This window comes from Anopheles cruzii, chromosome X, assembly GCF_943734635.1.
Source record: "Anopheles cruzii chromosome X, idAnoCruzAS_RS32_06, whole genome shotgun sequence".
Taxonomy (NCBI): domain Eukaryota; kingdom Metazoa; phylum Arthropoda; class Insecta; order Diptera; family Culicidae; genus Anopheles; species Anopheles cruzii.
The window spans coordinates 2,937,063-2,958,396 of record NC_069143.1 but is presented as its reverse complement, the minus strand read 5'-3'; the positions used below and the strand labels follow the sequence as shown (position 1 = coordinate 2,958,396).

At 40.9% G+C, this 21,334-nt stretch overlaps 5 protein-coding genes across 7 annotated transcripts; 3 read left to right on the top strand and 2 right to left on the bottom strand.

The window, feature by feature from the left end:
- Positions 1 to 438: 438 nt before the first annotated feature.
- On the top strand, positions 439 to 7,205 carry LOC128271829 (vesicle-associated membrane protein-associated protein B-like). Of its 2 annotated transcripts, XM_053009495.1 has the most exons (5): positions 446 to 728; positions 1,602 to 1,754; positions 1,830 to 2,060; positions 2,127 to 2,299; positions 2,645 to 7,205. In XM_053009495.1, exons 1-5 carry the CDS (start codon positions 671 to 673, stop codon positions 2,885 to 2,887), a joined length of 858 nt encoding a protein of 285 aa, XP_052865455.1. In that variant the 5' UTR covers positions 446 to 670; the 3' UTR covers positions 2,888 to 7,205. The 2 variants fall into 2 exon arrangements, with proteins under 2 accessions (XP_052865447.1, XP_052865455.1); XM_053009487.1 differs by having other exon boundaries at positions 439 to 728; positions 1,830 to 2,299.
- An 892-nt stretch (positions 7,206 to 8,097) lies between these two features.
- LOC128274280 (vacuolar protein sorting-associated protein 4-like) lies at positions 8,098 to 10,307 on the bottom strand. The gene is made up of 5 exons (XM_053012420.1): positions 10,172 to 10,307; positions 9,773 to 9,920; positions 9,260 to 9,633; positions 8,470 to 9,180; positions 8,098 to 8,403 (listed from the first exon to the last, which is right to left on the bottom strand). Exons 2-5 carry the CDS (start codon positions 9,906 to 9,908, stop codon positions 8,302 to 8,304), a joined length of 1,323 nt encoding a protein of 440 aa, XP_052868380.1. The 5' UTR covers positions 9,909 to 9,920; positions 10,172 to 10,307; the 3' UTR covers positions 8,098 to 8,301.
- A 568-nt stretch (positions 10,308 to 10,875) lies between these two features.
- Positions 10,876 to 12,755, top strand: LOC128274288 (tRNA methyltransferase 10 homolog A). Of its 2 annotated transcripts, none has more exons than XM_053012430.1 (2): positions 10,876 to 10,947; positions 11,432 to 12,755. In XM_053012430.1, exon 2 carries the CDS (start codon positions 11,472 to 11,474, stop codon positions 12,357 to 12,359), a length of 888 nt encoding a protein of 295 aa, XP_052868390.1. In that variant the 5' UTR covers positions 10,876 to 10,947; positions 11,432 to 11,471; the 3' UTR covers positions 12,360 to 12,755. The 2 variants fall into 2 exon arrangements, with proteins under 2 accessions (XP_052868390.1, XP_052868399.1); XM_053012439.1 differs by having other exon boundaries at positions 10,880 to 10,969.
- A 365-nt stretch (positions 12,756 to 13,120) lies between these two features.
- On the bottom strand, positions 13,121 to 15,967 carry LOC128270206 (uncharacterized). The gene is made up of 3 exons (XM_053007613.1): positions 15,858 to 15,967; positions 14,196 to 15,762; positions 13,121 to 14,136 (listed from the first exon to the last, which is right to left on the bottom strand). The coding sequence occupies exons 2-3, from the start codon at positions 15,694 to 15,696 to the stop codon at positions 14,006 to 14,008; spliced, it is 1,632 nt and encodes a 543-aa protein (XP_052863573.1). The 5' UTR covers positions 15,697 to 15,762; positions 15,858 to 15,967; the 3' UTR covers positions 13,121 to 14,005.
- A 715-nt stretch (positions 15,968 to 16,682) lies between these two features.
- Positions 16,683 to 21,057, top strand: LOC128273183 (double-stranded RNA-specific editase B2-like). The gene is made up of 4 exons (XM_053011113.1): positions 16,683 to 16,815; positions 17,908 to 18,166; positions 18,374 to 18,927; positions 18,993 to 21,057. Exons 1-4 carry the CDS (start codon positions 16,786 to 16,788, stop codon positions 19,188 to 19,190), a joined length of 1,041 nt encoding a protein of 346 aa, XP_052867073.1. The 5' UTR covers positions 16,683 to 16,785; the 3' UTR covers positions 19,191 to 21,057.
- The last annotated feature ends 277 nt before the right edge of the window (positions 21,058 to 21,334 follow it).

Sequence of the window (21,334 nt, the reverse complement as noted above, 5' to 3'; positions counted from 1 at the left end):
GCCTTTAGTATTGAAACGTCTGGCATTAACTTACAGTGCGCAACCCTGCCATCCCATCATGCTGATTGGAAAACGTAAGAAAGAAAGAAAAGGCGCGAGAGGAAAACTAATTTGGCAGCCCTGTTAGCGGCAGCTTGAGTTTGTTGAAGAGCCTTTTGTCGTGTAAAAATAATATTTTCTGTTCAGTGTTTTCTTAGTGCGGTGCACAACGGGCCGTTCCTGTTGTTTGTGCGGCGATGCGGGCGAACAACTATCTTTAGTATTGATAGGTTCGGTTTCGGTATTAACTTACAGTGTGCAACCCTGCCATCCCATCATGCTGATTGGAAAACGTAAGAAAGAAAGAAAAGGCGCGAGAGGAAAACTAATTTGGCAGCCCTGTTAGCGACTGCCAACCAGCAAATATTTCAGCAGTCAGCGCAGCGCTGCGTGAGTTTGTTGAACAATCTTTTCTCGTGTAAAAATAATATTTTCTGTTCAGTGTTTTCGTAGTGCCCTGCAAAACGGGGCCGTCCCTGTCGCTGGCCATTGTAAGCTCAACGAAGGCTTGGTAACTTTAAATGAGATCGTGACGCGGAAAAGGAGGTTTCAGAAAAAAAGCGGAATATCGAACATTATTGTCTGTGCCACAGTGCTTGTGTTCTGCGAGGCCTTTCCAACTGCTTCAAACATGGCGAAGCCTGCTCAACTATTAATTATTGAACCGGCAAACGAGCTCAAGTTCCAGGGTAAGATATTTTCCGTTTTTATAGGCAAACACCAATGTGGGCTACAAAGCGGCGTGCTCTTCCATAATGGCGCTGGCGTTGCGTAAAGCGCTGGACACAAATCCCGCAGGATCATTGCAGACTGATTCCTATTCCCTTGGTTCCACGACTATCACTTCATGCATTATAGACACATTTTTTTCCCATAAACAATGAACAATGGGAAAGTTTGGTGGTCGCGGCTTTTTGGTCGAGTATGATAATGCAGGAGTGATCCGGCGAACGGAAGGGGAAGGTAGTGGACTTTGATATCTATCAGCTTGCGTGTTGTGCATTAACACACCCTATCCTAAGAAGCGATAGTCATTGTTGCGGATAAATATCCGTCAAATGACGGTTTTTTTACTAGTAATTACAGGATTGTATGTATATAGGTGTTTATCAAATGTATACGTATTTTTTGCAACAAATATGTCATACAAATTTACATATATACGCTTTTAATGATATTAGTTTTTATAGAAATTATCTATCCTTTACAAAAAAAAAACAAGTATTAGAAATAACTAGCGGGCCGTTTAAGTTCCTTTACATTGCTCTTTCGTGAGCGTTGTAAGTGGATGTGAAAAAAGGATAATAAAAAACAAGGCAAAAAAACAAGTCCATAGTTGATGATTGCTGCGATCAATTTGCTGTTTTGCGGATCCTTCATCCCTCTCCCCTGCCTATTCTAGTAATTCAAACCTAAAGGACAATCAACATCCAACGTCATCGAAATACTACATCTTCAATCAAAATAAGTGTCGCCAAAAACCATATTGTTATGCGGACGGTGTGAAAGAAACCAAATTTTCATAATTACTCATCATCAACGCGATTCTTTACAATTTTTAGGACCATTCAGAACTGCGGTGGCTTCGTATATGCGCCTTACGAACCCAACCGATCACGACATTTATTTTAAAATCAAAACCACCGCCCCGAAAAAGTACTGTGTGCGGCCAAACTCGGGCTTACTGGAACCACGTGAATCCCAAGAAATTGCTAGTAAGTTGTTACTCTTATCGATGCTTACTGAATACTAGAGCCTGTAATAACTGATTTTTTTTGTCTACATCATAGTCGTTCTGCAACCATTCATTTTCGATTCGAATGAAAAAAACAAGCACAAGTTTATGGTACAGTCGATGGTAAAGCCAGATGATGAAGAAATCAATTTGGAGGATCTATGGAAGAAGTTTCCGGAAAAATTAATGGATTCGAAGCTGCGATGCGTGTTCGATTGTCCTCTAGAACCGAACCAGCCGGCACCGAATGCATCTGTTCCGATTAATAGCGCATCAGCATCTAATAGTAAGTGTTTTCTTTCGTTGGTTCTACAGTTCATCTTTTTGACGAGTATTTATTTTTCTACTACAGCTGTAGTGGAGCGTAATGAAACAACTGGAACGTTTCCAAGTCAGATGAAACTCGGCAATTTCTGTAGTCAAAACGAAGAAGAACTAGTGGATGAAGATAGCTCACTTCTAAGAGCGTTTAAGAAACTAAAAGAAGATGAACGTGCTTTACGCCAGGAAAATCTGCAGTTGAAGGTGGGTATAAATCTTAAACTTAGACTGAAAATATTGGTAACCTTCGAAACATACCTTTTAAAAGACGTTAAAAATGCTTTTATTATGTGGTAAAATAGTTTTTGAAATTCGTTTTCGAAAAGATTTATTATAGATCATAAAATGTCACTATTAAGAAATTAAATAATATAATAATTTTTAAATCTTGTTGAAACAATATGGAATAACGACACCAAATTCCATTGCATTTGGATTGGTTTGCTTTCAGGGTACCACTGAACTGAATCAATTGTCTCTGAATTATCGTTGCCATTCTCGAAGAAACATCGCATCTTTTAAATCCCATTGCTTTCTTTTTGGTTTCAGGAACAAATACTACAACTTCGTTTGCAGGTTGACGGTAGGGCCAAGGAGCCAGGTCTAGTTGCTGCTGCTAGAACTGCGGCTGTTGCGCCCGTTCATTTTCAAAATACGTACTCACCACCTCCGTTGACCGATAACCAACAGCAGGGGGAAGCCATGGTCTTGCCGTGTGCTATACTTGCCGTTTTCATGTGCATCGTGGGCGTGCTGCTGGGCAAAGTTATGTATAGTGAGGGTAACAAATAAAGTTTAATTAACTAGAGTGGTGCGCCTTGGGCGGTGAACGGTGCCCCCATTCATGAACGGTGTCCTATTTTTACCATCATATGGCCGTACGATGGTCGAGATAGGACGGGGCAGTCGAGAGCATCAAAAGATCGTACAGAACGTGACACAGGATAAATTGGGATAAAATTGAGAAAAAAAGTTCTCGTTAGCGATGAAGGACAACCATTCAAATCATTTAACATAATAATAATTACAACAAATGTATAGAGATAATACGCTCTGTAGAAACTGGTGAGGGAAAAAGACACTTGTTTGCAATGGATAATAGGCAGGGAAGCAACTTGTTAAGACGGGAGGATCAAAAATAAAAAAAACTAATACTGTGCTACGCGTGATTCAAAACATGCAGTAGATTAATGAAACAGAAACAGCGTAATTCAACGAGAGGAAATTGGAATGAGCGGCCGTGTTTGTGTGGGATTATAAAAATATGAAAACACAGGTTTTGTGAAAACTTAAAAATATAAAATGTCCCTGCATGGTACCATTGTTACGAAAACACAAACTAACAAACAAACCAGCTGGATTGAGCCAACAAAGCATACATATTTTGACAATTTTTAACGACAGGTTCGTTGCCAACGATGCTATATAAAGTGAGACATACAGACCAGTAAACGGAGAGATCAGTGCGAGCGAGAGGATGGCGCATCCTAAAACATGTATTAGGAACTGTGTCTAAAAAGTCTTGAGTTCACTTCGTGGAAAGACCAAATGTGGTTGGTCTGACAAGGTTGAATGCAAAGATGTGACGGAACAGAACGCGTGATGAGCACATAACGCGGCATAGCGTAAGTGAATACTAAAAGCTCAGGGAAGCAAAGGAAAAATGAAACATATGAAAAAGTAACCATTGTCGGAAGAAGAAAGGCCGAAGACTACGTGAACTTGAGGAAAACGTTAGTGCGTGGAAATGAGTGCGTTATGAACCTACACCATTACACCAGACAATTCTTTCAAACGGTAACAGGTCACCGACACAACTTCGTCCTACGATCACTTGCAGTTCTGACAAGGTTCGAAATCTGATCAGTAATCAGCAAAAGCTAATCTCGCGGTAGCCCCAAAATTTGGATGAACTAAAATTACTCAGTGACCAAATTACCGAGCAAGCAGAAGCTCCACTGGCGGACAGAAATGTGCTTCTGCCACCGTGTATCGCAGAGACTCGAAGGTTCATAGCAAAGTCGGATAACAAAGCACCAGGCACCGACAGGATAGTGGTCGAGTTCTTGAACCAAGAATGGTGGAGAGAATGGAGCATGAGATTCATCAAATTATAGTTTGGATAAGGGATAGCGAATCGATGCCTTGTGACCTTGAATCTCGGCATCATCTACCCTATACACAAATATGGTGTGTATAGCAACTATGGCTATAGCCGAATACCGCCTACGGGATCTTCTCCCACGTTGTGCAGGAACGATCAGTCCTTTACGATGATGAGATAGTTGGTAACCATCGGAGAGGATTTAGGGAAGCGGTAACCGAAGAAAAGGATTTACCACTGATCAGATTTTCATCTTGCCATTTTTTCGTTGATTTCAAGGCCGAATAGAACAGCACAGCTAGAGTAACATTGCAGACCATGGCGGAATACCGGCCCAACTCACCAAACTTGGGAGAATTACCTCGAGCATCGTTACAAGCCAGGTGAGGGGAGATGGCAAGCTTCCTATCACTTCGCTACCAAAAAGGGGTTGCGCTAAAGGGACGGTCTAGTCTGTTTCTTTTTTCAACATCGCGCTGGAGCGGGCCATCCGGGAATCTGGAGTGGAGACTTCATGGACCATCTACTTCCATTTCAGCCAGATTCTGACCTTTTGCTGATTATATAGAAATTATAGGGCGAAGTTCAGGCTCACATAGGGATTTGGCAAACTGTGCACAATATCGGTCTGCAACTCAAGAGCGAGCACATTCATGGGGGTATCATCAACAGCCCGACTAACAACGTCAGGACTCATACGTGGGAGTGACGTTCGCCACCGTAAGTTCAAAGACGTACCTAGCTTCACCTATCTAAGATCAAAGGTTAGCACTGACAATGACAAACAAGAGGTTTTGCGCTATAGTGCTAGCAGTCAACAGGTCATTCTACATTCTGACGAAACTATTTCGCTCACATCTCGTGTCGAGACGCCCAAAACTGGGATTATACATAACCTTTATAATCCCAGTGCGCACATAGGCTTCTGAAACATGGATTCTGTCCAAAACTGACGAAACCCTCTTAGCCATGTCCAGAGGTAAATGTTCAGATTGATTTTTGGCCCCGTGGGGGAGGGACAATGGAGGAGCGAACTATACACACTGTACGACGACCTTACTATCGTCCAGCGTATATTTATCGCCAGGCTCCGGTGGGCTGGTCACGTCACGAGAATACCAGGCGAAGAACCATCTCGAACACTCTTAGGCCGTCCAGAAGGACAGCGGGAACGTGGGTATGCTCCGTTTAGAATTGCGTGACTGTAGCGATAGCGATGCAAGAACGATCGGTTGAACGAATTGGCGGGTGAACGCGCTGTACCGTGAGCAGTGGTGAACATTTCTGTTGCAGTCCAGGACCACTAAACAGCTACAGCTGCCGGATAAGTAAGTAAAGCAAGACACACACTCACGTGAAACGGATTATACTATCAATCTATAGAGTCAAAAATGAGGAAAGTAAACAAAGTAAATACACAAACAGTGGGCTAGGGCTTTGTTTGCAGAGGTAGGGAAAAATACACATCCAATTGAGAATTGGTAGAAAACAAGATACCCAGCTTAAAACAACGCAAGCTTATAGAATATGAAAGCATAACACAAAAATTCATACACAGAACACTCAGACACACTCACAGATATATGTCACCAAGAATTATAAGCGAAATGCAAACTGCGTGAGTCAACAATATGGGTAAAAAGCTAATAGAACTGTAGGTGTTGACATATTCTATAACGAGAAATCGAAAAACCAAGAGAAACTACTTATTTTATTCTGTTATTCTTAGTTGCATTTTTACGTTTCATCACATTCGATGTGTACATCGTATTTTACGGAAGGTACAATTTTCTCTACCAAATATAAATACAAAAGGAAATTCGGAATAGATAACCGCAGTAACAAGCAGCAGTTTATATTGTTATCAAAACTTGTACGTTTTTTACAAAACTTAACAGAACGAAAAAATGATTATTTATCATCTTTGCCCTGTAGAACGCCTGTAGAAAGACGATAACGTATGCTTCTATTGCTTTTACCTCTTCGTCATGCTACCTACCCCTATTACTTGTTACTAACAATAAAAAACCCATAGAAAAACTATTCGTTTTTGTAGTGAGTTTGTTCAGCCTTTGTGCGGACGAAGAGAACATTTGTTATTATCTATTCGCATATATCCGAAGCACGACTAGCAGTAATCGATTTATATATCCGTCTTCTGTAGCAGCTGAGGAAGTGACGACCATAAGCGAAAACAAAACATTTACGGAGATGAATTAATTATTGTTGGGCGAATGTATCGCAGTTAAGTAGCAATATAAAAGGAAATTATAAATCAAAGCGGTGTTGGATGAACACTCGTGTCGAGTTGAAGGATCATAACCAAACAAATACACCAAATACACCTACTCATTGACGATTTGAACGAACTAGCATCATGTTATGAGAAATGGAGGTATGAGATTAGCATGAAAAGTAGAGTGTGTGGAGAGGTATAAAAAATTAAAATTAAAGCAAAATGAAATTAGGATTGGAAAAATCAAACATAACAATGTTGTAGATAAATAAAATACACTATTGTAATGGCGGCTTTAGAGCAAACAGCAAACAAACAAAATATAAAAGGCAAACTGTGGAGGATCATTGCTTAACAAAACAAAACAAAACACTAAAAAATTCAGAACAAAAACTAATATTAAAACGAACGATGCAGATCTTTACATACTCGTACATACACACATACAAAATGCATCATTACACAAACTCAATTACGCATGCATTCCCGTACATCATGAAACTAATGGCATAAACGTTTGCAAGGGTAGATCATGGTTTGTTTAAAATGCAAAAACAATAAAACAGAAAACATACAAACAAACATGATAAACCCAAAAACTAAAGGTAGGGCAGTACAAGTACATTAACCAACGGTTTACGCAGCACACTCTGTTAGCAAATGTAATGGAAATTATGAATGAGTCTAAAAGGCCTTCCTAATCTTTATCATTGCTGTTTCTGTATTCTGTAAAAGCATACTTATGTGAAAAAGCAAAATAAAAGTATGTCACTTGCTATTTGAAAACTAGCGAATGAATTGAAATGAAATTGATCTATGTAGATCATAGATTAAATCTATGTACTACTTGCCATTTCAGTAGCACCGTTCTCTTTTTCTTGTAGCATACTTTTTTCATGATGGATGGTTTGTAATGTCATATCTCCAGCAGTTTGATCGAAGCTGGTTATTTAAAAGGCATCAAATCGTTTGTTTCGACATCACTTGGACTCTGCAGCTGTTTGGCGACAGGCACTAGTTTTACTGAACATGCTGTCACATTCTCAAAACAATATTTTTTCTGAGTTGTGACCTGAAAAGCACAGTCATGCACTAGCAAAGTAATTCAAACCCGGTTCGTCCGTTCGTGGATCATCCGTCTACGGTGTACAAACAAATAGTCGGTTTCAATGGAAGAGATGGGAACCACGAGTTTGGTGTCCTTCTCGACTCGAAGACCAATTTTGTCCACGGTTTGCTCAATCCTTATGTAAGCTTGAGTTACACCGGACAACCTTAGACCTAACATTTCCGTGTCATCAGCGTGCGTGTCATTCTCGTGCGTTGTACGTGGGCGTGTTATTTTATGTGAAATCACTGTATCAACCAGGAAGAGATCTGAGTCTATGTCTCTGTAGGTCCCCGTCAGTTCCTGACTTGGTGACACTTCGAGCGTTAAACGTTAACACGGTGCACCGGCTCCTTGCCGACTTTAAAGTTGAGGAACCCGAAAATGGTTTTTTCCTACTCTACCTTCCTTCTACATGAAGTAGGTTGCAAACACTTATTATATTTGCATGCGTATTGTTGTGTATTGTATTAAATATGTATTATTTTTTCGCAACAAATTCTCAACAACAGGACAGAAAGTTGCACCAAAAAAAGGACAGAAAGTTGTTGACAGAAAATAACAGAGTATGTATTTCACTCCTATATACAGGGTATTACTTTCCAATGCTTGGCATAAATTCCTGTTTATGCCTCTCTTGTGTAGTCGGTAATAGTAGATATTAGTTTTTTTCTGTTGGAGTGATGGGTCGATTGTGTATGGAAAGGAAGAAAGGGGGCATCAATTGCATTGCAATTCATTGAAAGAACTCAGCTATATTAGCCTTCTTGACCAAAATCTTCGGTGAATTTATCAAGCTTTTTCATGTCGTCCTCGTTAACAGTCGGTTTCGTGCTAGCCAGAGATTTCAGCATATCGGTCTACGAACAAATGTTTACCGTGTTAGAGTTTATATTGTTGGAGTTTATGTTATCTGGCTAACTTACCATCGTTACAGGTGGCTCATACAGCTTGTCACCTGGTACATCAATCCACGTCATCTCGATCGCGCCTGGATCGCCAGGGCTGCACGGTACTAACAAATCATTGCAAATTGTTTTCTTGTCCACTGGCGATGGACCTGTAATCTGCTTGAAATGCGTTGCTGTCTGTACCTTCCGGACCGGTTGAAAAAGTGCCTCCCGCACAACAATCGAAATGTCCGAACCGGAGAATCCTTCCGTTTTGGCTGCTAATGTACGTAAGTTTTCTTCCGTCAGTGTGTGGGCCGTGCTGCCAAGATGTATCTTAAACATCACGAGGCGAGCATTCTCGTCCGGCAACGGGATGTAAATGCGTTTCTCGAATCGACGACGTATGGCGGAATCGAGAATCCAAGGTGTGTTGGTTGCTCCTAGCACCAGGATGCCCTCATTGTCGCTGCCAACGCCCTGCATTTGCACCAAAAATTCTGTCTTAATGCGTCGTGCGCTTTCACTCTCGTTGTCCGACCTAGCGGAGCAGAGTGAGTCTACTTCGTCGATGAAGATGATGCTCGGTTTGTGGCTGCGGGCGAGCTCAAAAAGGTTTTTCACAAGCTTTTCAGATTCACCGAGCCACTTCGAGACCAAATCGGAGCTCGAGACGGAGAAGAAAGTCGAGTTGTTTGCTTCAGTTGCGACCGCTTTCGCTAAGTACGATTTTCCCGTTCCGGGAGGCTAAGCAGAAATGACGGTAAGGGAAACAATTATAAACGGTTAAATTATTCGTTCGAGATAGATTTCTCTGTTGGCTCACCCCAAACAACAGTATTCCCTTCCAGGGCATGCGTTTTCCCGTAAACATGTGTGGAAATTTAATGGGCAAAATAACCGCCTCTTTGAGGGCTGTTTTAGCTCCCTCGAGACCCGCTACGTCAGACCACTTCACATTCGGCTTCTCGATAACGATTGAACCTTCAAGCTTACTCTGAAGATTCTTTTTCTCCGGATCATCTGAATCCGAGTCGGAGCTGTCGTTCTTCTTGTCTTCCTTTGCGGCCGGTCCGTCGCCATCCTTAACCGGTTTCTTCTTGCCCTTTTTCAAATACGCCTTTAACTTTTCCGCCCGGTCAAGGTACTGGAAGCATTTAGCTCGTATCGAGTCCTTCGCTTTGTCACCCTGTGCTTCATCTGAAAATACGGAAGCAACAGGCAATGAAAACCACACCGAGGGAGCTAGATTCAGTACAGGGTCTTTGAAAAAACCAACAACAAAAATTAACTGCAGAGTAATTGGACCAATAAACGACATAGTTCCTGTGTCACTTACATTTGATTGCATGGAGAAAGTACTCAACGCCGTGCTCGTACAACCGGAGGGCTTCATCATAATTTTTATTTCTATCCTCTTCCGTAGCTTTGGTCACAATATCTATAGCTTTCTGCAAGGTCGAGCCGGACGCCATTTCACGTGGGAGCTAAACCACAATAAAAGGATGCTTGGAGTTAGGTTTTTTCAACAAGCGCAATCGAATATGGTAAGCCTGGTTCTGCAAGCATTATACTCAAGTATGACTAATGCGTAAATTTTAAATCTGATTAATGGTAGCGCACTAGACACGAGAGCCACAAGCACAAGTGAAATAATAAATACACGAACTAAACACGACAGACGCGACGCGGGCTATCTGTAAAGGGTGTGTTAGTAGTAGGCCGGCATTGTACATACCTGCAAGGGTTCCTAATCCGCGCAGCGAAAGGAACCTTAGTTTATCGAAGAGGCAGTAAACAATGTTTTATAAAAACCGAATTGACAAAGGCGTCGGAAGTCTCAAATATCGATACAAAAATCCCTCCCCTCGAAACCAAGAGATGGACTGATGGCGTAAGAAAAACGTTGACAGTGATGACATTGGTCTCGTAGTCTATGCATGGTGGTTCAATGATAGAAAACACAGAAAAACAAACTGGCTACAATGCAAACAGATTAGGTTAAGCGTTGCGATGCCTTTACATGAATCACAAGAAATACGGTGGAGATGCCAGAAAATACTGCCCTTTTACAAGGCGTAGCGATTCTGACCCGTCGTTTAAAGATTCACCAAAAACAAAAATAAAACATACATAATGCCTTCTCTAGATGTGATGAATATGGGATATAGAGATAGAATATAAAGTTGATACTAAAACAGCGAAGGTAGTTAATGTTTTGAATGGATTCATAACGAACTAAGCGGCCACGACTGTCGTGGCCTTGTTTTTTCAGTCCCACAAAAGCAAATCGCTGCAGTATAAACAATTTACTAGTTTTGACAGACTGCAGGAAAATGATCGTTTTTCTCTCGTCTGTAAGCAGTCAATGTTTATCAGCCAACTCACCAATACATTCAAACTATTAGCATTTTCACTTGGCAATCTGCTAGGGTTTCTAGTAAAAATGTGTTCGTAACGACGGTGGGTTAGCTTCGGCAAGGTCTTTTACTCGTGGTTTTGTAGTTCATCAAGGTAACCCGTTGAAAAACACCAAGTAAGAAGAACGAATTCGATGCACCACTGGCGAATAGGCCAATATGACTCGATGTTTCATTTCAAGTCACACCAGCTGTTCCGAATATGCAGGAACGAACATGGGCATCGTTGAATGTGACATGTGTGATGAAAGGAAAGGAAAACAACATGCATGACCACGTTTTGCATCTGCGCCAAGCGTTGATCACCACACTGGTTTCTGCGATCATCTTGTGCATTCGCTGTGTTATTGCTGCAGAGAATAGTCTATTTCACATAGTTCGGCAAACAACATCCAACTGGCGAGGATCTGGAATGAATGTCCGCGGAGCATTTTGATGTTTATTTATTTATTTATTTATTTTTATTTGTCTATTTTTATTACAATGTGGCCCAGTCCGTTCCTAGAAGGCTAAAGAAAAATGACTTACCATTTTGAATACTGCTACAAAAAGTCTGTTTTGATTTGTGCTTATTTCAGAGTTAACTTAACAGACCACTTGGGGAAATTTCCGATTCAAATGAGTGGGAACAGCGTAGCAGAGTCAGCGGTCGTGGATGGCCTGGACGCAAACAATGAAGTACAGCAACATGTATGCGAAACACCTGATGACTCTTCCAGTTTGTCCAAACGGCAGCGAAAAAAAATGTTGAAATTAGTCACCTGGGAGGAAAAGAAAAAGCAAAAACGGTTGAAAGAAAGGGAAAAACATAAGATAAAAAAGGTGGAAGCTATTGCACGGGGGCTTCCCGTGCGAAGCGGTCCAAGTCGAAAAGAGTTGAAGCTGAGGCAGATCGACTATAGCAAGGCTACCTGCGAAGTGGCCGTTGATCTTAGTTTCGATGGCTTAATGATCGAGAAAGATGTAGCCAAGTGTGTAAAGCAGCTGCTGCGCATATACACGTTAAACCGAAGGGCTGAAAACCCTATTCCGCTCTATTTTACCGGCATAGTTGAGGATGGAGCAGTGAAAAAGCATCTCGATCGTTACGATGGCTACAACCACTGGGATGTTCGAATTAACAGCCAGCACTTTCTTGACATTTTTCCACGCGAGAAGCTGATCTACTTGACCAGTGAGTCGGATAATGTGCTGGAGGGCATTGAAGCAGACCACGTGTACGTGATCGGAGGACTGGTTGATCATAATCAATACAAGGGACATTGTCACAGATTGGCCGAAAGTTACGGAATACGCCATGCACGGTTACCGTTAGTTGAGTATCTCGATTTTAAAACACGAACAATACTGACTATTAACCAAGTATTTGAGATACTGCTTAGCATTCACCAAGGCCGGGCTTGGTTGCAAACGCTGCTCGATGTGGTGCCCTTACGAAAAGGAGCTAAGGCAAAGGAATCGTTAGCGACAAGCACAAATAGCGAAAAACACGACGATACTGTGTGACTAAAGTGTGGCTCGTCTGATATCTTCTTTTATCTAACAATTAGAGAACAATAAAAATAATTGTATCATATGCATCATCACAGCTGTTGAAACGGTCTCCGGTGTTTCAACATAGAAGCTGGAATCTGTGGAAGTACGTGAGAACACTGAGACCTACGTTGCTTCGCACGATAGATCCTCCGTACGTAACAAAAATATATCACGACACAAGAGTATAGCTATGCTAGTCATTAAGCGCTAAACAACGGCGACAATCACACCGCATTATAGTGCTTAATTACGACTGGTGGAAACTTTTAAAATTTAAATAAAATGCAAAAGTCGTACGTCGCTGAATAGCGTATGTATGCAAATTGTAAATTGTAATGAATGTAATGTATGGAAATGTATTGAAAAATATGTAATTATTAAAAGAATATTCAGTTTTTTTTTTTTTATATATAGACAACGCTGATGCCCGCTGATAGAGCAGTCAGTAACGCTCTTCGCTGTCACGCAGCTGGCCTGGGTTCGAATCCCGGGGCCGGTTGTCACGCAGCCGGCCATGGTTTCGATTCCCGATACCGGCGTGACAGGGGTTGGCGCGGGGCTAACAAACTCCACCCGTAAAAATGAACTGTTGCGAATAGCACCAGAGATATTTACATTGTCTCTGGTGCAGGCTAAGATCGCACAGCGGTCGTAACGCCAAATAAGAAGAATATTCGGAGAAAATAATATTTCTTTTCTGAAACCAGATGTCTTGAAAGAATGATGTAAGTTTGAATTTATTTTATTATTTGCATATTTCTGTTTACGATCACACAAAAAACATTATTCAATAAGAATATCAGTATTATTGGACATATACGGCTGATCAAAGATCATTTTTCATTTATGCTATGCAGGTTATGCTTGCAAAACATGCAAAAAGCGTTGAGCGAATCATCTACTTTATCCCGATATACCAAACACTTTCTAACTTATACATAAATGTTAAGAGTACATGGCACTAATTGGGTTATGAAGATGAACAACTAATAAATTATGCCATTTTCCACATCATAATATACCAATTTGAATCACAGTGGATGTGTATAGATATGATCGCTATCAGTTACACTACTGCCTACTTGTAAAGCGATTGATGAATTCACGAGTTGGTAAATCTAAATCACGGTTAAAATGGACCGCACCATTCCTTTGTTGCGCTTCTGCATGCAATTTGGTAACGCAAAAATACACTCCGGCGATAAGAAAAGTGTAAAAATGATAAATAAAGATTCTCATTTATATTAAGAAGCGATGCGCTGATACATAGGTTCCGTACTATAGTTGCGTTTAAAACCATTATTAGATTGCTTTCGTTTCATTCATTCACTCAATCCATCGGCCAGTAACCTATACAATAATCATATGTTTAGCAAAACAATAAATAATTGAATAAATACTTAGAGTCTCCAGAATCTCCACTGTACGATCGAGGAAAATGAATGAGTAATTACGAGAGTATGGTTAGTCGTCATAAAAAAAAGACCATGGAGAGATGAATTGAATTGGAGAATTGAAAATAAGACACAAATGAAGAAAGAATGACATATAATCGTGGCATTAGTTGGTTATTATGTTTTGTTAGTTTAGTGCATGGTGAACATTGTGGGCCATATTTAGTTCATGGTTGTCTCAGAGTTGCCGTTGTCGAGTGTGTTCGATTCGCCTTTCCAGGACGAAACAGGAATATGCGGTGCCGGTAAGCAATTGCGCAACATTTGTAGGAGTTGAATTGTGTCGAAGAGCGCTGAAAATATTAATACAATTATTTCATTAATTCATGATAATTCATTATATTCGCCTTACTTTTCTGCAAACTTTCTGACTGCTTTCCATATGGCTTGCACATGCTTGGTCTAATGAATGTTTTCATCTTTGAGATGTTACGCATCAGTTCGCTAAAGGCTCGTATGATTTTATCTTGGCTTATTATGATACCATCTCGATCCTGGTTCCATGCACCACTGTGCAATGCAAGCAGTTCCTTGCTAGTAGTGATGTTTTCATGTGGATCTACTGCTCCTCGCATGTAATCAGACAATTTGTGGCCTGTATCCATGTTAACCGTTTGTAACGGTGGTTGATTTAAGTGCGCCTGTATTGATAATTGCTGTTGCTGATGCTGACTAGTAATCGAACTGCCCGGTGTATTTGATTGGCCCAGCATTGGTGAAATAATTTGTTGTTGAACGTTACAGACTGTTTGCAGTCCTGCATGTTGGTGTGACTTAGGCTGTTGCTGTGATTGATGATGATGATGATGCTGTGCAACCGAACTCGACACCACCGCAGTTGGTTGTGGTTGCTGTGTCAGCCCTAGTGGTTGCGGTTGCTGCTGCTGAAGTAGATTCGCTGTTGCCACAACCTGCGGCTGTTTGTTGACCACGGCTGCACCTATCGGATTTGCTCCTGAGCTTCCTGTTAGCACCTGCGCATGACTTGCTTGCGCGCCTACATGACTGGACTGCACCGTATCGAAGTGTTTCTGTTTATCCAGCAACTGCATCATTCGCTGTTTGTCGACGTTGGAAAAGTTGGCAAAACTATCGAATGATTTCTGCGTGGTGGAGCGGTTTTGTTGCTGTTGAAAAATGGCAGCGTTCACATGCGATTGATGTTGGGGTGATGATGCTGATTTAGATAGTTTCATTTGCGACATAATGCCCTTTCCTACACCATCGGCTGCGCTTATATCGATTGGGCCCCCGTTAGGACCAAGCTGGTGAAGGTGCGATAAATAGTCGGAGGTAATGTGTGAAGCAGGATTGAACGATTGATCGATGAACGGCACGACGCCAATTTGTCCCTTATAATAACGACAGGCAGGACTGGGGCACGATTGTACCACCTCTACGATAAACTCCTTCTCCATGCCGAAGTTTTCTCGGCCGATCGTGTATGAATCCATTACCGCCCGAACTGTCGCTTCGATGCTTAAATGCAAACCATGTGGCCCTGACATGTGTTTCAGCATGACGGCGTTAGCGAAATGCTCGTACGGAAGTACGATCTTACCCGATTCTCGCAACACTAAACGGCCCTGATTGTCCAAACCAACACGACTTGCCAGCACCTGCAAATAGGCAGCGCTCGGCAGAATGGGAGTATCTTTCAGTTCTGCAAAACACTGCAGCAACTCTACCGACGGACTCCAGCCTTTATTTTGCAGATAAAGTTGTAACAGCATATACAGCTTCTCGGTAATATAGCCGGCACCTTGATCGCTAGATGAGCCGCTCGCACTGTTTCCTGGCTGCGAAGAATGGGCTTTCGATATAGGTATTTTTAGGCTCTCCGAGAGATCCATGGTTTACTATATATTAAGCTAGTTTGTTCGACAATACTTGCATTTTATTGCATTGAAATCATCGTTCTGTTTATGACAAAGATTAACACAAAATACATGTAACAATTAACATTTTACGGCCAACTTATCACACTGAGAAAGAAAACAGAAGTAAAGCTCACCTTAGAAAACTCCCGCACATATTTATGCTAATTCATGTGGCACTTTGCAGTGAGTTTGACTGTTATTCAATATTGTTACTTCAAACAAAATAACTAATATAGCGTTTTTCTTGCCAGGAAAACAGCACTGAGCCAAAACCTCATCTAGGCTAGCTAAATAAACCGAAAGCATTCCTTTCGGAAAAGCTGCCCAGGAGAAGGCAATGAAGCATCGCATTTGACTTTTTTGTCAATACACGAACTGTCAGGATATATGTGACTTTGCGAGTGACATCGGATCGTGTATAACACCACTACATTTCAACAAATCGTGGAGCAAAGTTTTTGACACATTGGTATAGTAACGTCAACAATATACACCTTTCAACTAATCAGGTTGTACGAATGTTATGCCGTTGTGATAGAGCCAATCCGGAAACAGCTTTCTTGGATGTTGAAATAGTGAACTTCCAATATAGACGTGTGCATGGATGAGGATGTGTAAAATGCTCGACATTATGTGTTGCGACTTGCATTATGTAAAAAAAGACCATCAAGAGCCCCCTTTTGGCCTTCGGGGGTTAATAAATCATGATTATTTTCAAAATGCACACTAATAGCTTTAAAAAGGATCACATTACATTGATGTACTGCTATTTTAATAGGCCGCTTCAAAATTATACATTGCAGCTACAGCGAGGAATACGGCGAGCTTATAAAGAAAAGTAAGAACAAATGATAAATTTGCAAGAACACTTTTCCGCGTATCTCGTTTGGTAGATCGTTAGCGTCAACTACAAATATGTCAAACGAAGTTACTCTTTGCAAATGTCCGGAGTCAAGAGTCAACGAGACATTCGTAACGAAATAAATGTGTAGATGCTTGGTTAGCAATGGTTGTTGTTTAAACTCTGCTTGGTACGAGCTCTAGTGCAATACTTCAGCTAAAATGGAATTAAATGTGTATCCAGCACAACAGGTATATACATTGTAGAATAAAAATTTGTCTTACTTTTGTTGACATCTTTTTATCTTTAAACCAACGAATGAAGCATCTTTTAGTCTTCTACGCTTTCTCACGCTTTTGGCTTATTAAAAAAGTTGTTTATTGAACCGAAGCCGACGAATAAAGCCGACATGTTAAGCAAGCGACTGTAATGTGTTCGGGTAACGGGTTCTTTCGGTTTGTGTTGGTAGTGTTTGTGTTTGGTTTTACATAGTATGCTTTCCAGAATCACTGTTTACATCTATATATATATATATATAAATGAATGTTTGTCCGTCCGTCTGTTCCGCTGTTTCTCCAAAACTACTGAACCAGTTCGCGTGAAATTTTGCACAGCGTAGTTTTGTGACACCGCCCGGTGCGGGATAGTGCGACCCTCCCACACCACCGGCGAAGAGGGCTCCCAAACAAACGTAACATAAAATTCAGTATAATTCGGGTTGTTTTCGAGCAAACCGAACCGAATTCTTGACATGCGTGTTTTTGGGAAGAGGAAATATTCTGGAAAATGTTTGAAACTCCTCCCCTCTTTTCAAAGGGGGCTCCCATCCAAAATCAAGGGTAATTTCAGCAAAACTCGAATAGTTTTCAAGCAATTTGAGCCAAATTTAGCTGGTGAGAATTTTGGCATGTATCCAACGGGAAGCGGAAAGGGAAGCCGATCGGATACGTCACCGGGAAGCTCGATCGTTTGAAATAGAGAAGCAACGGGAAGCGAGAAGGAAAGCTGATCGGATACGTAACCAGGAAGTCCTCTGAAACGCCGGATAATCGAGAAATGAGGATGATCGAGAAACGAAAAATGAGCAGCGCGCGCCGGGAATAGCTAGTTTTCTTATAAATGATACCATCACGCAACTTTAGACAAGTTGTTTCTTTAGACAAGGCTTTTTGCCTGAAGGTTTTAGCTAAGGATACTCTATTTCGGAAAGGGTTCTCAACGCGCATTCGTTTCACATGTTGAGAATAGAGTTTTTGATTTAATGTTAAGCTTGATATAAACTAAATATTATAAAGGTTTTATATCGGCTCATAATTTAACCATTACCATATCATTACAAGCAGCTTGCTCAAGGCAAAAGCAGCAGTGAACAAGAGCAAAACGATCCCAAAACGGATTTCGGAACATCTCAGCAGGAACTGCAGCAAGCAACAGGAATTATTAATAATGACGACGGAATTGATTCGATGCAAATGATCGAATCCAACAGTGCCGAGAGTAATGATTCCTCCTTAGAATGCAATACTGATGGTATCGGCGCTAAGTTTAAGAAGTACTTTGTCACAAAAAAACCGCTTACAGCAGCAGATAGAAAAAAAGGCGGTACGTACTACTTATAATATTTCTTTTGCTTCTACTTTTCTTTTCTCTGCACTTCTACAAAGTTATTAAGCAATCTGCAATGTTTACTTAGTACAAATGCTAACATCATTGGCTTTCTGCCATTGCTTAAATTAAAACAATGGCATGATGAGCGTATTTTCAGCTTCGTTAATTTTTCCGTATCCTGATTTCCTTATTACGTTTTAGAAAAAGAGCGCAAGGCACGTCAATTACGCCGACTTCGCAAGTGGTTGATGCCAAAGAACGCCGTAGTAGCATTGCATGAGCTGCAAGGACCTGGCATGTCAGAGTTTACTATTAATACAAATGGGCAGGAAACTACGGCTGAGATAATTATCAATAATGTGAGATATGAAGCTACTGCAGCAAACAAAACTCTTGCGAAAGCTAAGGCTTCGGAGAAAGCCTTACGAGATTTGGCGATTTCGCAAATGAACAAGGTGAAGCAGCAGCAGGGTGGAAATGTGCAAGGAAATGACAGTAGTATGGATATCGAAACAACCGATTCTCTTGAATCGGATGGCATGCCCATGATGCATCTCGCATCATTTGCCCTGTACAAGTTGTTTACAGAATGGCAGAACGAAGGGTTTGAGATCCCGGTGCTTAGATCCAAACCAAAAGCTGCTGTAACGACTGCAGATACATGGCAAAATCCCTTGGCTCCAAAACATCCTAAAACTAGGGCGGATTTACCAACTGATGCAGCCACACGTCATCCAACTGCTCTGCTGGCCTATGTAAGTATTTGGAAGGTTTCTTCTAACATGGGATAAGAATAATAATTCTGATGATATCTTTTCAGATGCGTCCTCAAGTCCCGTACGAAGATCTTGGAACGGAAAATGATATGCAGGACCGTATATTTGTCGCCGGAATCACGGTAGATGGATTACATTTCGTAGGCAAGGGAAGATCAAAGAAATTAGCACGGAAAGCAGCTGCAATAGACGCTTGTAAGAAGCTGTTTGAAATTGAGTTTGAGGGCTGTGCGTTGGAATAAGGGATATAGTATTTTACCCTGATTTTATTTACTTACAGTGGCTAGCGAAACTAACTTTAGTTCAACAAAACAAAAGATTTTACGAAATACGAGGATAAAAAAGATAATTTAGGTAATCAAAATTCAGTTAACAACATCAATTAACTCGTGTGAATAATAGTCCTGCCTTTTTTAGGGATCATTGATACACATGACAAACATAGTTAATTTTTCGCAATGCATTCCATTGCGCTCAGACAATATTGCTAAAACCCGTGGTTTTATCATGCGCTCCTTTTTACAATCCTCGTGTATTATTGTGACCAGACTGTTTTTATAAACTTAGCTAATTCTTTCAAAAGTACGTGGGCTCTTCTTAGATACTTCAAGGTGCATCACTGTCCACAGGTTTTTAATGGTTGATTAATGTGTTAGTGGTTTTTAAGTTGGTTTTAATGGTCTGAACAGTGTACTGGATAGTCTAAAACCATAATATCATCATCATCACTGCATGGCTACATGTGCCTTGCGGATTGCATTATCCTCCTATGAGGTAAAATATTGACTAATAGGACATATTCCTTCAAGAATGATTCTCTCGTCATGTTTTAGTTAGCCTTCGTGTCAACACGACCAGGAAATGACTAGTCACTATCTTGTCAGTTTCGTTGAAAAAGTACAACCATAGACATTATGCTTTTGTAGTTTGTTTCGTATTGTTTAATTAGCATTCTTATAGGAGAAAAGTTCAACTCCTCATAATTTTAGTTGAGTCCTGCCAATAATTCTATACACAATGAATTCTATAAGTCCCACCAATAATTCATTATGACCTGTAAACCTTCTGATTGAAGTGTTTTTTAAAATATTTTTGGTAAATAGAAAAAGTTTTGTCAGTTGAAATGCTGACTATACGTTTATCAATTCTCGTTGTTGTTGATGTTGATTTCTTATGCCCACCAACTTTAATGTGATGTACACGTTTCATAATTCCCTTGAACTTTTACCCGATTGTTGCGTAAATTTTGTTTAATATTTTTGCTACGCCTTTGTTATTTTTACCTTTTCTTCTTATTTTGCAACAACCGCTGGGTTGTCTAAGCCTGCACCAGAGACAATGTTAATATCTCTGGTATTATTCGCAACGCTTCGTTTTTACGGGCGGAGTTTGTTAGCCCCGTGCCAACGCCCCTTGTCATGCCGGTATCGGAAATCGAAACCATAGCCGGCTGCGTGACAACCGGTCCGGGGATTAAACCCAGGCCAGCTGCGCGACCGCGACGGATTTCGACCGACTGCTCTATGAGCGGGGGTGACTCCCTTTTTACCTTTTACTATACCTCAACCCATTCTAGTTGCTTTAATACAGAGAAAACCGAAGGAAATAGATGTGAAAAACCGAAACCTTCAAGCTTTAAACTTCAAATTAACTATATTTCACACTGGTCAACCTGCGCCTTCACCTACGGTTGCAAAAACCAGTAGACAAGGTTAAATCAAAATGTAATTATTTCGTCATTATTTTGCTCAAAAAAAAAAAAAAAAAAAGTAAGATCCTTAAACTATCATTCAACATTTTAAAAGAGCAATTCCAGAAGCAGATGTACTCAAATGTCCAGATGATGAACTTTGTCTCGCTAGCCACTGTATGTATCCCTTTTTTAGCAGCAAATATTGTACATGTATGTCGTATGTCGTGATCATAATTACGATATTAGAGGATGTGCCAATGAAAAGCAGCCCAATTGAATAGAACCTAAATTTAAATGAACTTTAAAATTTGGCTGCCGCTTTCTTTGTATTAGGTATGAGAATTGTAAGGCATAAGACAGCTGGTAACGGTAAAAGCAACTTTAACGGAACGAAGTTTGCAGGGTCAGTCCATCATTCGCCATCTACAATAATCAAGCTGTCCCGGTCTGCAATAGAGATATGTCTTTACCTCTCATAGTCGAGCTCCTTCATCCGCCAATTCGTTAAACCGGTCGTTCTTCGGAATCCACTGCCGACAATGCGTACAGTTCGCTGTCGCTCCACCCATTGTCCCTTCACACAAATGGGACATAAAATAATCGGAGCAACTCTTTCTCGGACGCAACTAAGAGGGTTTCGTCAGTTTTGGATAGACTCCATGTCTCACAAGCCGTTGTGAGTACTGGGATTAT